The 21,759-nt window shown below is 35.7% G+C and overlaps 2 protein-coding genes across 3 annotated transcripts in view; one reads left to right on the top strand and one right to left on the bottom strand.

Moving 5' to 3' along the window:
- The window catches only part of PPP4R3A (protein phosphatase 4 regulatory subunit 3A), a 35,906-nt gene extending 21,392 nt beyond the window's left edge, over positions 1-14,514 (top strand). The window contains exons 6-15 of one of the 2 annotated variants that reach the window (XM_043921751.1): positions 13-129; positions 556-672; positions 2,379-2,510; positions 2,612-2,714; positions 4,170-4,328; positions 9,404-9,573; positions 10,430-10,572; positions 11,228-11,418; positions 11,819-12,045; positions 13,255-14,514. In XM_043921751.1, the coding sequence (XP_043777686.1) occupies positions 13-129; positions 556-672; positions 2,379-2,510; positions 2,612-2,714; positions 4,170-4,328; positions 9,404-9,573; positions 10,430-10,572; positions 11,228-11,418; positions 11,819-12,045; positions 13,255-13,365 (1,470 nt within the window). In that variant the 3' untranslated portion in view covers positions 13,366-14,514. Of the gene's footprint in view, positions 1-12; positions 130-555; positions 712-2,378; positions 2,511-2,611; positions 2,715-4,169; positions 4,329-9,403; positions 9,574-10,429; positions 10,573-11,227; positions 11,419-11,818; positions 12,046-13,254 lie in introns of both variants that reach the window. The other variant, XM_043921750.1, reaches the window with a different exon arrangement.
- LOC122706523 (translation initiation factor IF-2-like) overlaps positions 1-21,759 on the bottom strand; it is a 162,386-nt gene that overhangs the window by 115,403 nt on the left and 25,224 nt on the right. The window lies entirely within an intron of this gene.

The raw sequence follows: 21,759 nt of genomic DNA, 5'->3' as shown, positions 1-21,759 counted from the left end.
TCTTAATTTCAGGTTAACTTTTTAAAAGAATTTTGTGCATTCTCCCAAACGCTACAACCTCAAAACAGAGATGCTTTTTTCAAGACTTTGTCAAACATGGGTATATTACCAGCTTTAGAAGTCATCCTTGTAAGTTTATTTCTCCTTATACTTAATTCCCATTATATTTTTAATCCACAAAGTACTGTATTTTTTATGTAACATGCAACTATTTGATTATAGCCAATATTTAATATCAGTTGAGTATTAGATAAAGTTAAAAAGCTATAAAGTCCTAGTATTAGATAGCCTGTAACACAGTACTGAAAGGACACTCACAGGAGTTTTCCATATTTTTAATAATTTGTTGACTTTGCAGCCTATTCATTGAAATGTTAAAGTAGAAAAATAAATAGGAATAGAAAGTATAACTATCCATAGAACAAGAACTTTACATATGGCAGAATTTCCTTGACCTCCCTTTTTAAAACTATTATTATTTGTTAGATTTTGGATTTATATAGCTGCAAGTTTTGTGTTTTTATTATAGGAGAAATAAGTGTTTTTTATCTGCAGGGCATGGATGATACACAGGTGCGAAGTGCTGCTACTGATATATTCTCATACTTGGTTGAATATAATCCATCCATGGTACGAGAGTTTGTCATGCAGGAGGCACAACAGAATGATGATGTAAGTAAGAAGTTAACAGAGCAAAAAATAACCAACAAGGTAAATATTATTTGCGCTAATAGTAAGTATTTATACATGGGGAGCTTTAACTATATTTATTATTCATTTCTTAAAGATTTAAATAATTAATGTTTGAGAAAAGTATAGCCATAATATCATGACTTATTCTCCTAAATTTGCTCCTGTCTCAGTCTATAAATTGTCTTACAGCAGTTATTTGATAATGCTCAACTTAAATTTCTTTAAAAGTTTTTGAGATGAAAAAGCTTTTGAGATGAAGTTTCTTAATTCTGAAATTAACCTGCTGTGTTGTGTTGTTTAAATCATTTAGTCAATAAATTGTTCTTCTCTTTGTGGAATTATGAATAATTTCCCGAGGAAAACATTGGTTTTGTTAGGGAGAGAGTCTCAAAATCAATAAGAATGATGAGGCATGCACACACACCCTGTGTGTGTGTTACACATCTCCTGTAACACCTTTCAATTTCAGAGTCAGTTAGAGTGTATCCTGGTGATGTGAAAGGTGCTTCCAGAGTCTGTGGTACATGGTGTATCTGGAAGCACTAAGTGTGTGTGCTCTGTTTTCAGATAATTAAACCAATGATCCTGAGTTTTTACTTCCTCCTTCCCCTATAAAATCTTGAAAGTGCTTTGTTACTTAAAAATACTATCCTGCCCTGAATTCCTTCTTAAGGGATGAGGTAAAAAAGACATCTCTTAGAAAAAACATATATACAGAATTCCAGCTTATCGTATTTTTACAAAATAGAAAATACTTTTTACTTTTTAAAAAGATCTTAATGTGATGTCAAAATGAAGTGGAATGCCTAGAAACTTGTATATTTAATAATTTTACAAGAAAATTATAGTGTCAGGGTAGGTGCAGGAACTGCCAGGTTGAACTGTTTAATATTATATTTTGCTTTTATAAAATAGTCCTATCTTGAAAACCTAAATAAACATATAGGTTTTTTAAGGACTATTGTTGTTAGCCCTGTAAGCCACTAGTTGAGCACACATCAGTGTACTTTATTCATGTGCTGTAGTCTTCTTGATTCCCAGTCTTGAACATCATTTCCATATACTGTCTGCATTTTCTCCTTGTCGGTCCTACTACTGCATATATAGGCATGAGCAGAGATTTTTCTCACTGAATCCCTCAGTTTTTATTTACTATATGAGCCACGAAAACCAATCATAGTAGAGCATCAGGAAAATTAACAGTTTTCTGTGTCATTTGGAATATCTATATATGTTCTCCTGTGTGCTCTCTAAATAACATAATCCTGTTTCCTCCAATTTGAGATATTTAGGTATCAGCTATTTTTTCCTTAAATTTATTTTAAATGGAAACTTTACATCTTTTCCATAAATGGAGAACAGATACAGTTAGTATTTGCCATAAATAGAAGGAATCTATAGCAGTGAAGGAACAATAGTATAAATTCTAGCTAAACATTGTTTTAATCAAGGGGATTTAAAGATAATAGAGAAAGGAACTTCCTTTTTGTTTTGGTACTGTTTGTGTAATGTGCCTATACCATACTTAGGGAAACTGCTCACTATCCTATCCTATTAAGTCAGTCAAGTATTTGGTTTGCAGTTAACAAAATATAGGCGTAATGCAGTAGCATATGTCATAGTATGTATTCTTTCCATTCTCTCCTATAATAAGTGATCCTTATTATATGCATTTTTCTCAACAGGATATTTTGCTCATCAACCTCATCATAGAACATATGATTTGTGATACAGACCCTGAACTTGGAGGAGCAGTCCAGCTTATGGGCCTGCTTCGAACATTAGTTGATCCAGAAAACATGTTGGCTACTGCCAATGTAAGCCACGGGCATTTTTCTCTTTTTCATGCTAGTATAATTTTTATTGTGGGTAGGAACCAGTGCAGTTAAAGTTCATGAAAGTGTTTTTGATTCCTTAGAAAACAGAAAAGACTGAATTTCTGGGTTTCTTCTACAAGCACTGTATGCATGTCCTTACTGCTCCCTTACTGGCAAATACAACTGAAGACAAACCTAGCAAAGGTAAGATAATATAGTTTGGTAGTTAAGTTCTTTGTTCTTGAATTCTGAAACTCAAAAAGTTGGTGTTAATGTGTATTAGTCGCTCAGTCATTTCCAACTCTTTGTGACCCCATGGACTGTATGTAGCCTGCCAGGTTCCTCTGTTCATGGAATTCTCCAGGCAAGAATACTGGAGTCGGGTAGCCATTCCCTTCTCCAGGGGATCTTCCCAACCCAGGAAACAAACCCAGGTCTCCTGCATTGTAGGCAGATTGTTGACCACCTGAGCCACCAGGAGGTCTACTAATATATTTTCAAAACAGGTAATGTCAAGATAAATTTCTTTTTTTAAAATGTTATAATCAGACGTAGTAGAACTGTGAAAGAAGATACTAGAGATAATTTGTTGCCCTCAGAGTTTTAAAACAATTTTTTTGTTAAAGCAGTATTTGTTTAGTTTGTATCTACATATGTGAAACAAATGGAAGTAATTATTAGAGGATTGATTTTAAGTTATTTGTATTTCGGACGTGTAGATAGAGCAAAGCTTGTGCTCAGTATTAAACTTTTTTTTTTGGCACTGAGGATTATTCCAAGTTAGGATTATTTATTTCTGCATTTTATTCCTTTAGCCTGTGTGTGTGTGTGTGTGTGAGATTTAGAAAATAACAGTAGTTTTAGGGTCTACGTTGAGAAATTCCTTACTGAAGCTTTGACAATAAGTAATTTTGTCATATAAGTTAAATATGCTATATTGATAAATCATAATACCACTTAGAAAATAAATGTTAAATTTACACTTTTTTATGACTCTGGAAGTAAGTCTTAGGAACACAATATATAGTAGGTAAATCTTGAGGCTTCCTTCCAAACCTACATGTTTAGTTCACCAAACATTTATTGAGAGCCCTCTGTGGGAAAGGCACTGTGCTAATCTTTAGGGGTTAAATGAAGGAAATAAAAAAAAAATGTGTAAAATACTTTTGGAGGCTTGCTGCCTCGTGAGGAAGATAAACCAGTGATTAGACTATAATGCAGTGTGGACTCAGTAACATGGAGTAAAAGGAGGTACAAATCAAGCACACGAATCAAAGGAGCAGAGAGAGTGGTTCATTAAAGCTGGATGATGTCGGGTAGGACCTCCTGTGATATCTGCATCCGCTGAGGGACATGGTAAAAGACATTGTAGAGCATTCTCACGCTTGGGAATAAAGCAGATCTAATAGATTTGTATCCCAGTTGCCTTACTAAAAACATTTCACACCTGGGTCTTATGACACTAATACTTCAGAGTTGTTTAAATTAAATGTGAAAAAATGGAAAGCACAGTTCTTGGCACATGGGAGGCATTCAGTAAGTGTTAAGTTTCCTTTTCCCTAATTTGAACATATTTGGGTTAATAGAAAGGATTTTATTTGATTGAAATTTGGGGGAAAAATGAATATAAGCCATTAAGTATAATTGTGTTTTGTTCAGATGATTTTCAGACTGCCCAGTTGTTGGCATTGGTATTGGAATTGTTAACATTTTGTGTGGAGCACCATACCTACCACATAAAGAACTACATTATTAACAAGGACATCCTCCGGAGAGTGCTGGTTCTTATGGCCTCGAAGCATGCTTTCTTGGCATTGTGTAAGTGTTGCTTCTGCTGGATTACTTACTGTCTCTGTAATATTGTGTTATCTTTCAGTCTTGTTGCCTGAGAAGAAAAGATCACTGATTTCAGGAAACCTAAGTTCTAATACTAAACTACACTGATAACGTACTTTTGCTACATTTTGAGTGGTAATTTTCCTGATTCTTCTTTCAGTGTACAGTAAAGATCTTAGAGTATAGCTACAAAATATATTAAGGTATTATATTATTAAAATGACACCTTAAATCATTTTATTATCTTATTTATTTTTTACTTAATATATATGGCATGACAGTCACAAATTAGACACTCTTGTGAGACTAGAGTCTCACACTGTCCCAAAGAATATATTCATAATTTGGGAAACATAGCTAATAGCACTGAGTTTCCAAAACATGCGTTTTTTTCTAAGTTACAGACTGCCTAGCACAAATGTCTACAGATGGTCCATTCATTAATTCCACAAATGTTTTCCCCCTTGATTTACTGAGACATATTTGACATATTACATTGTGTTACCTCATATATTTTAGAGCAGGGGTAACAAACCACAGCTGTGGCCAAATCCAGTCCGTGGTCTGTTTTGCACAATTTGCAAGCTGAAAAAAATAGTTTTATGTTTTTAAAGCATTGTTGAAATAATAAAAAAAGCTACAGAGACCATATGTGCCCACAAAGCCTAGAATATGTATTCTGTAGACCTTTATGAGAAAGGTTTGTCAACTCTTAGAGCAACAACAGTCTTTTAACAAGGCTGTTCTAATTACATGTTTTTCAAAAATGGACTTTCACTGTATTCATAAGACCCTAGTTTACTGAAGTGAAACATGTTTCTGAATTATAAATTAATCTAGAATATTCTTGTAGCAGTCAGCCTTCTTTGGTAAGTTGGCACACCAATTTTAGGGTACACTAGAGGCTCAATAAGAGATGTTTGTTGGTAACTCTTTTGGTCTTTTGGTTTTTATGGGTAAGTTTGGTTTATAAACTTAACTTATATATAAACTTACTTATATATAAAATTATATATAAACTATATAAAGGCATTGTAATTAAAAAAAAAAAAGGCATTGTAATCATCCACTAGTTAGAGGCCTGAACATAAACATCTGTTTTTGCTATCTTTTTTTACTTTCATTTTAAATTACTTTGCTTGGGAATTCCCTGGTAATCCAGTGGTTGGGACTCCACACTTTCATTGCCAAGGGCATGGGTTCAATACCTGGTTGGGGAGTTATGATCCCAGAAGCCATGTGGTATGGCCAAAAAAAAAAAAGGGTTTTGCTTAATTAATTTTAAAAATATGCTTAAATTTAAAAATGTTGTTATAAGGATACTCCTGATGTTAACTTACAGTGTCAACATTTTATCTTTAAAACAATATTAAAAATAGAAAGTTTAATGATTTTTTCTTAGAAGGAAACCTATCAGGGTGACAGTTGTTACAGCTGAATTATCTAGTATACATTCTGCAGTATGTACTGAGAACATATGTGGTCAGATCTTTTTAAGCCAAAAGGAATACAGTGCATATAAAGAAGGGCTTTTAAACTCATACTCATTTTCCTTATAAACCTATCACAGGAAAAGTGAGAGTCCCAAAGCAAGTTGAGGGGGAGTTAATAAACACCTCTTTGAATTGTTCTTTCACATCTGGAAGGTCTTATTTGAGTTTGGGAAAGGGAGTTTCAGCAGATGGGACAGAATGGAAAAACTGAATGAATAAATTAATTAGTTTTGTTTCAGTAAATTTAACACCTATTACCATGTTTTATTGATTCTAAGATATGTATTGATACTCATATTGAGTCTTAAAATTAATGACATGTTGTGATTAGTAGTTTTTTTGTTTTGTTTCCTTTGTAGTAGAAAAGGTTTTTAATCAGTGGCATCTTAGATTTGTTGAAGGATGGTACCTGGTATTAGGAAAAAGATGATTAAGACCTAGACTCAGCTGTCAGTTGGCTCAGAGTTCATTAGGAGGAGATAAAACCAAAACAACAGCATTATATCAAGGTGTTTTTGGATGTATAGTGAAAATGACTTACTCTACCTGAATGAATCTTGCAAAAATGAGTAAAATAAGTTGTGTCTTGATCATGAGAGAGGGTGACATTCTTGGTTGAATACATGATTCAGATGAACAAATGTTAAGTGTGATGTGTTAGTGGTTTGGTATAGGTGGAATATGTGAGTCAAGTGGAAGAGTGGCAGAAAAGGAAAGGCCTTTTCTTATAGGCCTTCATCTTGTTATTTTGCTTAGAGTACTGCAAAGAAAAATATCTCACGGTTTGATGAGAACTATGAGGAGAATCATGACTAATTAATGAGTCTGTATTATAGGAAACTAAGCATGCTCACAAAAATCTAAGTTTTGTTTTATTATTGTTAATATCTTCCAAACTAAGTTAGGCTATCATTGATTAAACCTTACCCTTTCTTAAATAATTCTCAGTGTGGCTCTTTCCAGGAATGAGAATGAGTAGCTTCTAAAAGAAGATGCCAGTCACTAGGAATGCATTCTTTAGAACTGTCTATACAGTAGGAATTTTTATCAAGAATTTCTAAAAGAGTTAGCATAAATTTGAGATTTAAGGTGTTTTCAGTCTTAGAATAAGTATATTGAAATATTAAGTATGGTTTGTTTGTTTTTTAAGGGAGGTTTTATAAGTAAATTTAGATGCCCCATTTGTAAAGACAGACATTGCTTACATTTTGAGGACTTTGCATTTTTTATATCTGCTGGTTCTTATTTTTTTCCTTATATTTAAAGACAACATAAATCTGTGGGTGAGAACAGCAATTCTTTTTTTTTTTTTTTTTTTTAAGAACAGCAATTCTTACCTAGTCCTTATACATTAGATATGTTTGTGTGAGTATACACACATATACACACCAGTTTTATCAGTCTTGGCCTTTTCCAGATTCTTGAATTTTACACTGTAGCTTTTTAGCTCATACCTTTATGTTATCTGATTGTTTTTATTTAAAATATGAAAATTTATATGAAGAATGAAGTAAAGAAAATTTTCATGGTAGATGATAGTCAACTATCATTAGTTATATGTGAGGCAAAAAGTTTCAAACTTACATAAGATCTCATGTTGTATAAGGTAAGATTTATTATTTCAGAGATGATTAACACTGAGCGTTAAGAGATCCCTGGCATGCTGATACAGGTTAGAGATGTGAGTGGAAGCACAGTGCCACTTGTACATTGAAAACCTTCCAGCTGCGCTGATTGGACTTACCCCAAAAGCTTTCTCTACTCTCCTTTGAGCAGCTTGACTTCATAGAACTCACTGGTAAATTTTTAAAAGTAAGCTTTCATTCAAGAGCAAGAACAGTGTTTGGATATTTTTCATGCAAGTTTCTTTTTGGGGAGAGGTATGGATGGAAATAACACAATTCTTAATATAAATACATAAGGGCAAATGAGGAACAAAACAAAAAAGCCCATTAGAATCATTCTATCCACCTTAGCAGTTTCTGAACAAAACTGCTTTTGAGATGGCAGTGGCACCATCTGCATACTCTGTCTTAGTGAATTCTAGGAAGGGAGTTCTTTTCACTTACCCAGGAAATGCATGCAGACCACGGGGTTTAGCTAGTGTGTGTTATGGTAGGACACAAGTCTCCAAAAAGCCTGCAAAGTTGGAGTAACAGTTTTTAAAATAATAACACTTGCCTTAATTACTAAAAGCTTAAAATTTGGCCTATTAGCATGAGTTCTGATTTTTATTCTGACAGATGGAACTGCCTAAGTTCCTCTGTCAAGCAACATTTTTAAAAAGGCTCTCAAAACTCATTGTTAGGCTTTGACTTATTATCACAAAGAAAGATGAAGCTTATTGTTTAAAATGTTTTATTTCACCATGCTTTTGTATTTGAAACTATTCAGTAGTTTAAAAATACTTTTAAACTATTTTGAACTCCCTGCCCAGTGTTTCTCTTTAGTAAGAGACACTCTTAAATAAGCTGGATTGTTAAGGCAGTTTATACTCAACTGTACCTAATTGGGCATTCACTTGTGGACCTCTTTTCTGCCAACTAAAGAAAAATTGAGCTGCTTTACTCCTCTGCCTTCCTACCCAGAAACCGTGTCAGCATGGTTGCCTGGCTACCTGCTCATGAAGGACTTGATTAATAACAAATTGGCAATTTAACGAGCCACTTCCATGATCTCCAAAGAAACCAAAATACAAACACAATATTTAATCTTGCCAACCGAAGACGATGTGACTGCATGAAGTGAGTATGCTTTTTTGAACTGTTTACAATGACTGGGGCATTAACTTACTGATAATTACATTTAGGTGAAGAGGGCTTTGTTGAAATCTAGCTGTCTGAGTATATTTGGATCTTGATGAATGGTGACTTAAGTAACTCCCCATACTTCAAGATGTAAATATACCTTTTAATCTGTAAGTTAAAGCCTAATTAATTGTAAAAAGGAAAACTAGGGAAAAAAAGCATACTCGCTGCAGCAAGCATAGAGGACCACATTTTAAAAGCATCCTCTAAATTGATTCCTAATCTATGGGAAGGCAAATTTGGGGTCCTACAGATTTCTGTGGGTTTATGGCATTTCTGCAAACACATCCAAATACAAACCAATGTAAACGCATTAACCCTGATACAAAATAATAAGAGTGTCCAAAAATAAGATCAAATTATAGAGTGGATTGCCCTAATATTTCTTCTATTGTTCTGAAGGTATATACAAAAGGTTACATTTGGAATTTTCTCATCTACAGTAGTATGATAGGTTAATTCATTTATTAGCCCAGTCTTATTTCTTTCTTCAGATATAAAATACATCTTGGTAATTAGTAACTTAATTCCAGAATTTTTCTGGCTAAGACTTGCGTTCTATGATGACATACACTGCTTTTAGAATACATTTTTCTGATAACCCTTTTGTAATCTTTTAGGTTCATACTTCTGGAAGCAGTAACTTATTACTGCACGAAGAACTATGTTTATTAAATAGTTTTATTTGGGTAAATTTGTAATTCTAAAATAGGAAAATACGGTATGTGATTTGAACAACAATACCTCTGTGTTTCAGGTGCTCTTCGTTTTAAGAGAAAGATCATTGGATTAAAAGATGAGTTTTACAACCGCTACATAATGAAAAGTTTTTTATTTGAACCAGTAGTCAAAGCATTTCTCAACAATGGATCCCGCTACAATCTGATGAACTCTGCTATAATAGAAATGTTTGAATTTATTAGAGTGGTAGGTTCTATGCTTTTTAGTTAGAATTTTGATTTTGTTTGAGAAAATCTAATAAGCATTATTGTTATTTTGGCTTTTTTGAGATTATATTTGGAGAGAATTTTTGAAAGGAAACCAATGTTACCAAAAGCTTATGAGAGATTCAATTCCAACTAAGAAAAAAAATAATCTCTCTCAGCAGCTATGAATCCTTTATAGAATAGTTTGAAAACTGATATAATACTGTCATGTTGGTCATTTTAAGAAAGCGAAATTATAGTTGACATAGTATTTGGATGTGTTTTTATTTAGTTTTTAACTTTGAGGTTTTCTGGATTTTTCTTGACATTCCTCCGTATGTTTCTTAAGAGCAAAAACTTGATTCTTTGGTGATATAGTATGTTTGCAGTTCTCAAACACTGGTGTGTGTCTCAATTATCTGTGGCATGCTTTTTTTAAAAATTATGGTAGAATATACATAACAGAATTGGCCCTTTTAACCTTTTTTAAAGGGTGCAGTTCAGTGGCATTAAGTGCACTCACATTGTTTTGCAGTCATCACTGCCATCCATCTCTAGCACTGTTTTGTAGTGTGATTTTAAAATATATTTGCTCAGCCAAGACTTAACTGAATGAGAATCACCTAGGGTGGGACCTGGGCATTTACTTTGGAAAGAGCCATGGATAATTCTGAGGTGCACCAAAAGTTGGGAGATATGGAAGTAATGTTATGTCCATTTTCATTTGTCCCTAAGATTGGATAACAATTTTACGAAATTACTATTCTGGGAGAGTTTATGAGTTCACTGCAGTTAAGCCTCATATTTTGCTAAAATAACATTTTCCCTATCATTTTGTATTACAATTCTTTTTATAGGAAGATATAAAATCATTAACTGCTCATGTAGTTGAAAATTACTGGAAAGCACTGGAAGATGTAGATTATGTACAAACATTTAAAGGATTGAAACTGAGATTTGAACAACAAAGAGAAAGGCAAGATAATCCCAAACTTGACAGGTAGATTACCACATATTTGAACCTATTCAGGTTTATGGTGGCAGCTCTTTTTTGTTTGTGTATTATTTAGCTTGGCAAGGGAGGGGGAAATAAACAGAAGTTGTATTTTTTTCTAATGATCAATGTAAATGTTTTCCTGACAATGTTAGGTGGATATCAATATGACCTGTAGACCTATCTTAGGCATATATATCCAGTTAGACAATGCAAAAGAAAAGAAGCAAAACACTGATATGACAATAAGGCTATTTTTTGTGTCCAAAGTAAAATCAGATTATTAGCTTTTCTTTAATGTTACAAATTATTTTAATGAAATTGTGTAACTTTTTCCAAAATACCTGAATTCACATACTTGTGGTATATTTTAAAATATATAAATTAAGACTTATTAATTCCTAGTTTAGTAACTGATCTGTAACAGTACAATTTTGATAATAGGAATTTTGATTCCACTAATTAACACTAGATATGGTAGAGTGTAGTTTTTTGTTCTGTGCTGAGTCAAATCTGTTTTGGTTTTTTTTCCCCCACAGCCTCTATGTCTGTGAATCTATAATATTCCATTAATCTATTAAGACTGTAATATGGGACAATATTTGAAGACTAAAAAGTCTTTATAAGTCTGTTCATTTTACTTTCTTCTCTTTGCTCACAGTATGCGTTCCATTTTGAGGAATCATCGATATCGAAGAGATGCTAGAACACTAGAAGATGAAGAGGAGATGTGGTTCAACACAGATGAAGACGACATGGAAGATGGAGAAGCTGTAGTGTCTCCATCTGACAAAGCTAAGAATGATGATGACATTATGGATCCAATAAGTAAATTCATGGAGAGGAAGAAATGTATGTTGAAAAGATGGGCAGAGAAAAATGAAGGCTTTCTCACTCTAGGTTTATCCTTTTTTTCTTGACAGAGTGATTAGTATCTACTTTGTGTCACAACAGATTTTAAAAGACTTGGTTTTATAGACTTTGATTAAATAGCTCTGTTGTGAAGGTATTAGACTAAATTTCCTTCATCTGACTTGCGTATTTCAGGAAGGGTAGAACACTGAAGGTTTCCTTCCTTTTCTGGATAAGGGCGCTAAGTATTTTGCTAAGCTTTGTTCATAAACTGAATTTCAGTGTTGCTCTCTTGCAAAGGAGTAAGCTAGTTAATTATTGTGTTTTAGAGCCACCTCACTTGGAGGTATTTTAAAAGATGAGTACGGGTGACAACTATTGACAATATTCTCATTTTTAGTAAAAGAAAGTGAGGAAAAGGAGGTGCTTCTGAAAACGAATCTTTCTGGTCGGCAGAGCCCAAGTTTCAAGCTTTCCCTCTCTAGTGGAACAAAGACCACCCTCTCCAGCCAGTCACCTGCAGCAAATCTGCCTGGTTCTCCAGGGTCCCCTGGGTCCCCAGGGTCTCCAGGCTCTCCTGGATCCATCCCTAAAAGTACATCTCAGACGGCAGCTATTACTACCAAGGTATGTTTCAGCTTTCTCAACACTGATTGTCATGACTTGGACACCTTTCAGTTACTGTCTTTTGGAATTGATTTTAACATTTGCGAACTACAGAAAAATTCTCCCACCAGCAGCTGAGAGATTTCTGAAAGTTTTTACGACCCATATAGAAATTTGAGTATATTCTTATTTTGGCTATTTGCATTGTAGAATCTTAGGCTCATACTTGTATGTGTCAAAACATTTACAGAAATTTTAAAGTTTATTATTTTATCAATTTTCCCAATTAATACCCAGGAAAAGACTTCATGGGGAGAAAATAATTTAAATATCTGGATACTCCTTTTTTTTTTTTTTAAAGCAAGGTTTATGAAAAAGAATTAACTGTCTACTATCACAAACATTTCATTTAGGAAGGATCAAAATTTTACCACCAAAATATGGGATAAACATAATCTCTGAATAAAAACCAATTTTTTTGGCCACCTTATGTTTCCCTGGACTAAGTTAACACAGTGGCATTTGGAATTCATTGATCTACATCAGGTCTGACATGAGCCACAGTGGTTTCTGGTGAAGGAGCAGGGCCTGGATGAAATGAGGAAGGAACAGGGCAGAATTACATTCCTAGCCTCTGAGAGTCTGTCTACCCTCATTTCTGCCTGTCTACCCTTATTTCTACCTGTCTACCCTTATTTCTAGTGGTCTGTTTATTTTCTGTGGTTTTAATTTTGATACTGTGGAGACTGTGTTAAGAAATTTTAATGCATTAAGTCTTAAAACTTAAATTTTGAATTTTAAATTCAGTACTTAGTATTTATCTCCCAAGTGGTTTGCAAGGATCATGTGAAAGTGTTAAGTTTCTCAGTCGTGTCTGACTCTGTGACCCATGGACTATATAGCTTTCCAGGTTCCTCTGTCCATGGGGTTCTCCAGGCAAGAATACTGGAGTGGGTTGCCATTCCCTCTCCAGGGGATCTTTCCAACCTAGGGATTGAGCCTGTGTCTCCTATATTGCAGGCAGATTTCTTTACCATCTGAGCCACCAGGGAAGTCTCATCAACTGTGTAAAATTTTATCATGGAAAACTTGGGAAATATGTAATAAATTTCAGCTCCATACAGTCTCGCCTCCCAGAAATAACCAGTTTGTATATTGGGGTGGGGGGATGTCCTCACTCAGACTTAAAAAGTGTAGTCTTTTCTTGAAATAACCCTTATTTCTGAGCAGGGAGGCCTCGTGGGTCTGGTGGATTATCCTGACGATGATGAAGATGATGATGAGGACGACGACAAGGAAGACACTCTGCCATTGTCAAAGAAAGCAAAGTTTGAGTCATAATGGTGGCAACTGCTTGTGATCAGTACCTGTCGAGAAAACTGGTTCTCTACCCCTCCCCACTACAACATCTACAACGAAGCAGTGGTTTCTTGTGAATGACTGACACCCGGATCAGCTCGCACACTTGACTTCTGCTCATCAAGTGCCAATTCAGTGGAGCAGGAGGAGGGGACACTACACATTTAGGGGAAAGACTTACGCCTTTTGAGCTCTCCAGCTTGGACCACACATTGCCCTTTTCTCAGGGAAGGAAATGGAAACAAAAAGCCAACAGGGCAGGGGTTTTGTAAGTGGAACTCTGGTTTGACTGGTCAGTTGCTACAATCAGAACATGCTTTCTCGGACCATGTTTGAGACTCAGAAGAATAGGCTTTTCTGCCATAATTCTTCACTAGTTAAGAATGCCAGCAGTTTCTTTGTATAAAGAGACCTGCCTTTAAAATCGTACATTCTGAACATTTTAGTCAAGTTACAACAGGTTTGGAAAAACTTCTTTGGGGGAGGGGCGAATATAAAGTTTCCTCTTTTTTATCTGTTCCCTTTGCCCTTCAAACTGCAGATTTTTTTTTTTTTTTTTTTAAGTGGGGATTTGTCCCTACTTGATTAAAGATTGAGTGGAATTCTAGATGTGGTCATTTGTGTCAATTTTTTTGTTTCATTTTGTTTTTGATTTTTTTTCTTCTCTGAGTGTATGCTTAGTTGTTGAGTATATATATTTGGGACCATTAAAATTTTTTTTGATGTAATATAACCTAACGTTGTGCTGGTACCTGTTTTACCATGTGTAATTTTTGTTCTACATTTCTTAATTTGTTTAGAGTTTTATGAAAGATGGTATAGTTTTTATTGACAAAAGCAGAGTAATCTTACAACTATGTGCATACAAAAAGCAATACTATTTTGTGACTAAATATTTTATATTAAAATTTACATCAGCAATTGTCTTGAGAATTCAGGGAAACAGAATGGAATTTAAAATTTCAACAGTTTTGTTAAACCTAGAAACGTGAAATTAGTATTCCAAAGAGATTCTGAAATTTCATATCTTGGGGAAAAATGATGGTACATTAAATCAAAATTGAGGATGAATGATTTAAGAATAACATACTGACTTTTGAATAATAAAAGAAAAGTGAAGAGTAAGAGAAACTGTATTAGTTGTATTTTTCTTTTTCTTTTTTTCAACTGCTCCCTTTGGAATACCAGTTGGAATTGTAATTGATGGTTCCTAAATAAATACCTGGCCAGAGGACCATCAGATACCACTTTATTAACAGTATTTTTTAAATAGGTTCTTGTTATTGTCTTAGGTGTGCTAAAATTTTAAGGAAACACAAATATCTCAGTTCCACATACCTTCACTTTTTTAAAGTGAAGATTTTAGAACTTATGGAAGAATGTATTTGCAAATGTGAATAAAAATTCATATCTAGGAAAAGGATACTATTTTAAGTATCACATACTTTAACTGGATAATCTAGCGAGCACTGTGTGCTTCTACCTTAGCTCCTTTGCTAGCCCTCAGTACATTGTGGTACCAAAAACAAGGTTACATGGAACAGGTGAATAGAAAACCAGAAATCAACAACTTGCTACAGTCATGAAAGAGTCTTATTGTCGACTAATTTTTTTTTTTTAATGAAACTGGGTGCATTATTAACTATAAGAGTTAAGTGTATTTCACTACACTATAGAGATACTTCTGGGTCACAAGTTCTGGCAATTAATAATTTTAATCAATTTATGTTGTAAATAAAGAGAACAAAACTTAATAGGATCCAACTTAATTATATTATGTCTTCCTTTATTACCTAGAAAGTCCATGTGAAATGTCTGTGCCTTAAACATACAGTTTAAACTGACCTTTCTGATTGACTCATGCAACACTTACTTGTCTTGGTATCCTGGGAGTTCTTGGGTGGTGGGAAGAACCACCCCTTAATTTTCATGAATTGTGGTCCAGTATATTTAAAAAATAAAAAGAAAGGTATTAACTATTGACCTTCAACATTTAAGAGATGCCCTTTCAATGATGCACAGATTGGTTACTAAAGCAGAAACTTCATACAAGTTGCTACAATAGGAGAAAAGTTTCATGGAGGAAGACTATTAGCAATAAATTACTAGAAAAACAACACTTGAATTGACACAGTTCCATCTGACTCAAAAATCCATGCTTTTGAGTATAAATGCTATCTTGATAACCAGTGTCAATATAATGTAAGTATTCACATATTTTAATGCTAGGCATTGGTTCTTTTGCTCATTTTATAAAAGGAAAAACACATTTCACCTCTCAGTGATTACCTAGCAATTTCTGAAGAAAAATCTGTAATTGTTACAGAAAACACCTTGACATCCATCTTGTCAAGAAATGTTACTCGGCATTTTTTTGATAGAATGAAGCCTGATGGGTTTTCTCTTGTTTGTACTCAGATTCTGCATGTCATTTTCTTTGGAAGGCCAATGTGCAAGTCAGTTTTGGGAATGAAGGGGAGGCATGGAGCAGGGGAGAATGTGTCTCTTTTATAATTCTTAATTTAAGCATTGGCCTTTGCAAAGCTTGCCAGATTAGAATAGCAAGGAGTTTACACTGGAAGATTTAAGTGGAGAACTTAAAAGTTACCAATCTCTAGTATTTAGCATATCAAAAATTCCTTTGGGGGAAAATTTAGGACCTTCAAAATTCTTACATACAAGGTTGTATTAACTGCCGTAATATTTCGAGCAAGAGGGTTATAAAAACTTGTTTATGGGATGGAGTATTGCCTACCATCATAAGGGACATTGACACACGAGGAAATGTGGCAGTCATCAGTATACTGGGGTACTCAGTGCTAGATTAGTTTGATTTTTCCCTTTGGCCTTAATAATTTATCTTGGCTCTTTTGAAAGGAAACTAGAGACTCTCTTCAAATAGACAAATGTCCTAACTGCTGGAGTCAGATGTCTTGGTCCTTAAAATAACTCTTGTTAGAGACAACTTTCCTTGACCTTTTTGCTCTTATAGGTAAGATCTCCCAAGGACATGGTGATTCCTTCAACATGATGCTAAATGGGCTTAATTTCTTTGTTTCCACCATGGTGTAGGTCACATCCTATCACAAATTCAGTGGCCCCTATCCAGCTTATATTACTTGACACCTAGGCAGCATTGGCTACTATCCATTGTCTTCTTGATACCTTATTCTCTTGGCTGCTCGAACATGTGCTTTAACACTACTGACCTTTCTACTGTTTGATAGCTCCCTACTTGACCACTGCTGGGATTCATTAGGGTACTCATCTTCCCATCAAGCCACATTACTTTTATGTCCCTATCCATTTGTTCTGTGCCCTGAAAGACTGCCTATCATGTACCTCTTTTTTTTTTTTTCCTTTTGAACTTTTTATTTTGTGTTGGGGTATAGCTGATTAACAATGTTGTGATAGTTTCAGGCAAAGGAGCTCAGCCATACATGTATCCATTCTTCCTTGAACCCCCTTCCAACCAGGCTGCCAGGTAACATTTAGCAGAGTTCCATGTGCTATACACTGGGTCCTTAGTGATGACTGGTTAGGTATTTTAAATACGGCAGTGTGTGCATGTCATGTGCCTCTGAGTGCTCTTGCCTTGCCTGCTGACGAACTCATTGATTGTTTGGAACTGTTCCCCTGACACTTAGGGACTCTGACCTTGAAGGAAGAGTTATTATCTTTTTCAACTTAGTGTCTAACATGATACATAGTCTACAGATGAATCTTCAAATGTTTAGTGGGTAAAGGAAGGAAAGACTGAGTAATGTACATACAATATACAGACTGGGAAAGTCTTAGCAGACACCCCTACACAGTCAAGTCTGACTCATTCTTGACCATAAAGTTCTCTTTGTAGATATGAAGGGAGAGGACTCAAGACCTTTGTCCTGTCCTTTATGCCTGTGAGCCTTAGACTAGTCACAAAGGAGGAATTTTAGGTTCATAAAAGTAGCCTATCTTGAATCATTTTAACAACTATTAAAATTGTACTTAAGCTTTCCTGGTCTGTTCATCCTGAACTCCAGCACCTCTAATTCTCTTACTGATGTGTTGGTCATAGTATTTTACATGTACATACAGACCCCTGCCTTTTATAGCTAGACTTAGCCAAAGGCTGTAGATTTCACATCTATTGGTCTGCATGTTTATTTATCTAATGCACTTAAACTTTTGTATCCTGGTCTATTTCTTGAGATGTGAGTTCCCAGAAGGAAGACCAGGTTTATATGATCGGGTATGTAGGTAGATTGGTTGGGTAGATAGATTTTCTGTGTCGAATGAATGAGCACTTCACAAGAATAGTAAGACGGATGCATTTCATTTCTGAAAGAATAACGTTTGATAAAGAGCCTGATGAATGTGATCATTCAAATTGTACAGCATTCTATAAAGTAGTATTCTGGAAGAAGATAAGGAAATAATGAAATTTTATTAAGAACCTAGATGGTTCTTTTTTGGCTCATATTGTGGGAAGTAGGTGCCCCATCAAAACCAAGAGTTGAGAAAAAAAAAGTGGCTTTTAGAATACTCAGGCAGCTTTCAAAAAGGGTCTGAATGTTATTTGAATCATTAGTGAAAACCTTTCACCCTAAGCCCTCCCAATTCAAGTTCTTCATGGACCTACATTGGAAGACTAGAATGCGGTGGGGGAGGTTGGGGACAGAACAAACGAGGTTGAATGAGACTCAAGAAAATAACAATATATGCTCTACACATGTTGATTAATCAAGTTGATTAGAATGTTCAAACTACTACACAATTGCACTCACACGCTAGCAAAGTAATGCTCAAAATTCAAGGCTTCAACAGTACACGAACTGAGAACTTCCAGATGTACAAGCTGGATTTAGAAAAGACCGAGGAACCAGAGATCAAATTGCCACTGGATATAACTGCTGGATCATTGAAAAGGCAAGAGAATTCCAGAAAAACATGTGCTTCACTGACTATGCCAAAGGCTTTGACTGTGTGGATCACAACAAACTGTGGAAAATTCTTAGATGGGAATACCTGACCTGCCTCCTAAGAAATCTGTCTGCAGGTCAAGAAGCAACAGTTAGAACCAGACATGAAACAAGGGACTGGTTCCAAATTGGGAAAGGAGTACATCAAGGCTGTGTACTGTCACCCTAACTTACGTGCAGAGTACATCATGTGAAATGCGAGGCTGGATGAAGCACAAGCTGAAATCAAGATTGCTGGGAGAAATATCAGTAACCTCAGATATGCAGATGATACCACACTTATGACAGTAAAGGAGAACTAAAGAACCTGATGAAAGTGAAAAAGTTGGCTTAAAACTCAACATTCAAAAAATGAACATCATAGCATCCAGTCCCATCACTTCATGGCAAATAGATGGGGAAACAGTGGAAACAGTGACAGACTTTATTTTCTTGGGCTCCAAAATCACTGCAGATGGTGACTGCAGCCATGAAATTAAAAGACGCTTGCTCCTTGGAAGAAAAGCTATGACCAACCTAGACAGCATACTAGAGAGCAGAGACATTACTTTGCCAACAAAGGTCCGTCTAGTGAAAGCTATGATTTTTCAAGTAGTCGTGTATGGATGGGAGAGTTGGACTATAAAGAAAGCTAAGTGCCAAAGAATTGATGTTTTTGAATTGTGGTGTTGGAGAAGACTTGAGAGTCCCTTGGACTGCAAGGAGATCAAACCAGTGAATCCTAAAGGAAATCAGTCCTGAATACTCATTGGAAGGACTGATGCTGAAGCTGAAGCTCCAGTACTTTGGCCACCTGATGTGAAGAACTGACTCACTGGAAAAGACCATGATGCAGGGAAAGTTTTAAGGCAGGAGGAGAAGGGGACGACAGAGGATGGCATCACCAACCCGATGGACAATTCCCTGAGCAAGCTCCGGGAATTGGTGATGGACAGGGAAGCCTGGCGTGCTGCAGTACATGGGATCACAAGGAGTCGGACACGACTGAGCGACTGAACTGATTGAATCAAATTGATACCAAGAACACATTTCCTTGGAGGAAGTGGTGAACAACTGCAGAAACAGGTATAATGGCAACAGCATAGTCAGAATGGCCTGAGTGAATTATTACTCCGCTACTGAGTACCTTAGACAAGTTCCTCAAGGCTTGGTTTCCCCGTCTGTGATGAGAGGAACATTACAAGTCAAGTGTGAGGACTGTAGAATGAATGTGTGTGTGTCTGTGTGTGTGTGTGTAGATAAAGCAATTATCCCAATATTCAATACATGGTAGCTATGTAACATATTAATATAGTCCAAAATGGAAGGAAATGGCTATGATAATTTTATCTTTAAAACTTAAAACTATCCGTTTTCATGAGTCAATTCAGTCTATACGGTGACGGAGGTTGTCAATACCCAAAATATTGGGTAAAAATTTACATTCAGCACTGGCAACATGATGAACTTGGCAAATCTCCCCCATGAAAACAAATTTAAAAACTGGGTATTTAAAATTTTTAAAGTATTTAATTTAAAAACTGACAATTTAAGAATTGTTAAAACCAACTATTTCAGGACTCTAGAAATTAGCCAAAGACATATAACAAATTGAGACGAGTACATTCAGGAATCTTCACGGTAAAAAGTGAGAGTCTGACATTTGGGCCTGTGCGGTCGCTCCCATGCCCACCTTCTGCTATGCCCTCAGCTGAACCAGCTAGGTAGTCCTACCAATGCAGAACAGCTGTGAAACCAAGCAGTTCCACTACTGGAAGTGGCAAACTTGATTACAGTGGAGGAAAAAAAACACACACGCTTGATTGCTTAAGAAAAATAGAGGATTCACATTACAAAAATCAGAAATGCAAGATATTTGATCAGGACATTGTTACAGGAATGAAAAGGATTATAAAGGAATAATTACCAACATCCATTGGATCATCAAAAAAGTGAGAGAGTTCCAGAAAAACATCTGCTTTATTGACTATGTCAAAGCCTTTGTCTGTGTGGATCACAACAAACTGGAAATTTCTGAAAGAGATGGGAATACCAGACCACCTGACCTGCCTCCTGAGAAATCTGTGTGCAGGTCAGGAAGCAACAGTTAAAACTGGACATGGAACAACAGACTGGTTCCAAATTGGGGAAGGGGTACATCGAGGCTTTACACTGTCACCCTGCTTATTTAACTTATATGCAGAGTACATCATGAGAAATGCTGGGGTGGATGAAGAACAAGCTGGAATCAAGATTGCTGGGAAAAATATCAATAACCTCAGATATGCAGATGACACCACCCTTATGGCAGAAAGTGAAGAGAAACTAAAAAGCCTCTTGATGAAAGTGAAAGAGGAGAGTGAAAAAGTTGGCTTAAAGCTCAACATTCAGAAAACTAAGATCATGGCATCTGGTCCCACCGCTTCACAGGAAATAGATGGGGAAACTGGAAACAGTGTCAGACTTTATTTTGGGGGGCTCCAAAATCACTGCAGATGGTGACTGCAGCCATGAAATTTAAAAGACGCTTGCTCCTTGGAAGAAAAGCTATGACCAACCTAGACAGCATACTAAAAAGCAGAGGCATTACTTTGCCAACAAAGGTCCGTCTAGTCAAACATATGGTTTTTCCAGTAGTCATGTATGGATGTGAGAGTTGGACTATAAAGAAAGCTGAGCACCAAAGAATTGATGCTTTTGAATTGTGGTGTTGGAGAAGACTCTTGAAAGAGTCCCTTGGACTGCAAGGAGATCCAACCAGTCCATCCTAAAGGAAATCAGTCCTGAATGTTCATTGGAAGGACTGATGTTGAAGCTGAAACTCCAATACTTTGGTCACCTGATGCAAATAACTGCCTCATTTGAAAAGACACTGATGCTAGGAAAGATTGAAGTCAGGAGGAGAAGGGGCGACAGAGGATGCAATGGCTGGATGGCATCACTGACTCAATGGACATGAGTTTGAGTAAGCTCTGGGAGTTGGTGATGGACAGGGAAGCCTGGCGTGCTGCAGTTCATGGGGTCACAAAGAGTCGGACATGACTGAGCGACTGAACTGACTGAATAATGGACAAAATCATAGCAAGACATAAACTCAGGAAGAGCAGGAAAAAAATTGAACAGACCAATTATTAGCAAGTAGGTTGAATTGGTAACCAAAAACTTCCCAGCAAAAGTCTAGGACTAGATGGGTTCACTAGTGAATTCTACCAAACATTTAAAAAAATTAATACCATTCCTTCTAAAACTTGTTCAAAGTATAGAAGAAGAGGAAACACTTCTAATTCATTTTATGAGGCTAGCATTATCCAGAGATGGATACCATACACACAAAAAGAAAATTATAGATCATATCCTTGATAAACATAGATGCAAAAATCCTCAACAAAATATTAGCAAACCAAATCCAACAATGCATTAAAAGGATCACATC

The sequence above is a fragment of the Cervus elaphus genome, chromosome 13, assembly GCF_910594005.1.
Source record: "Cervus elaphus chromosome 13, mCerEla1.1, whole genome shotgun sequence".
In the NCBI taxonomy this organism is placed as follows: Eukaryota; Metazoa; Chordata; class Mammalia; order Artiodactyla; family Cervidae; genus Cervus; species Cervus elaphus.
The sequence above is the reverse complement of the archived record's forward strand: the minus strand, read 5'-3'. Positions and strand labels throughout refer to the sequence as shown.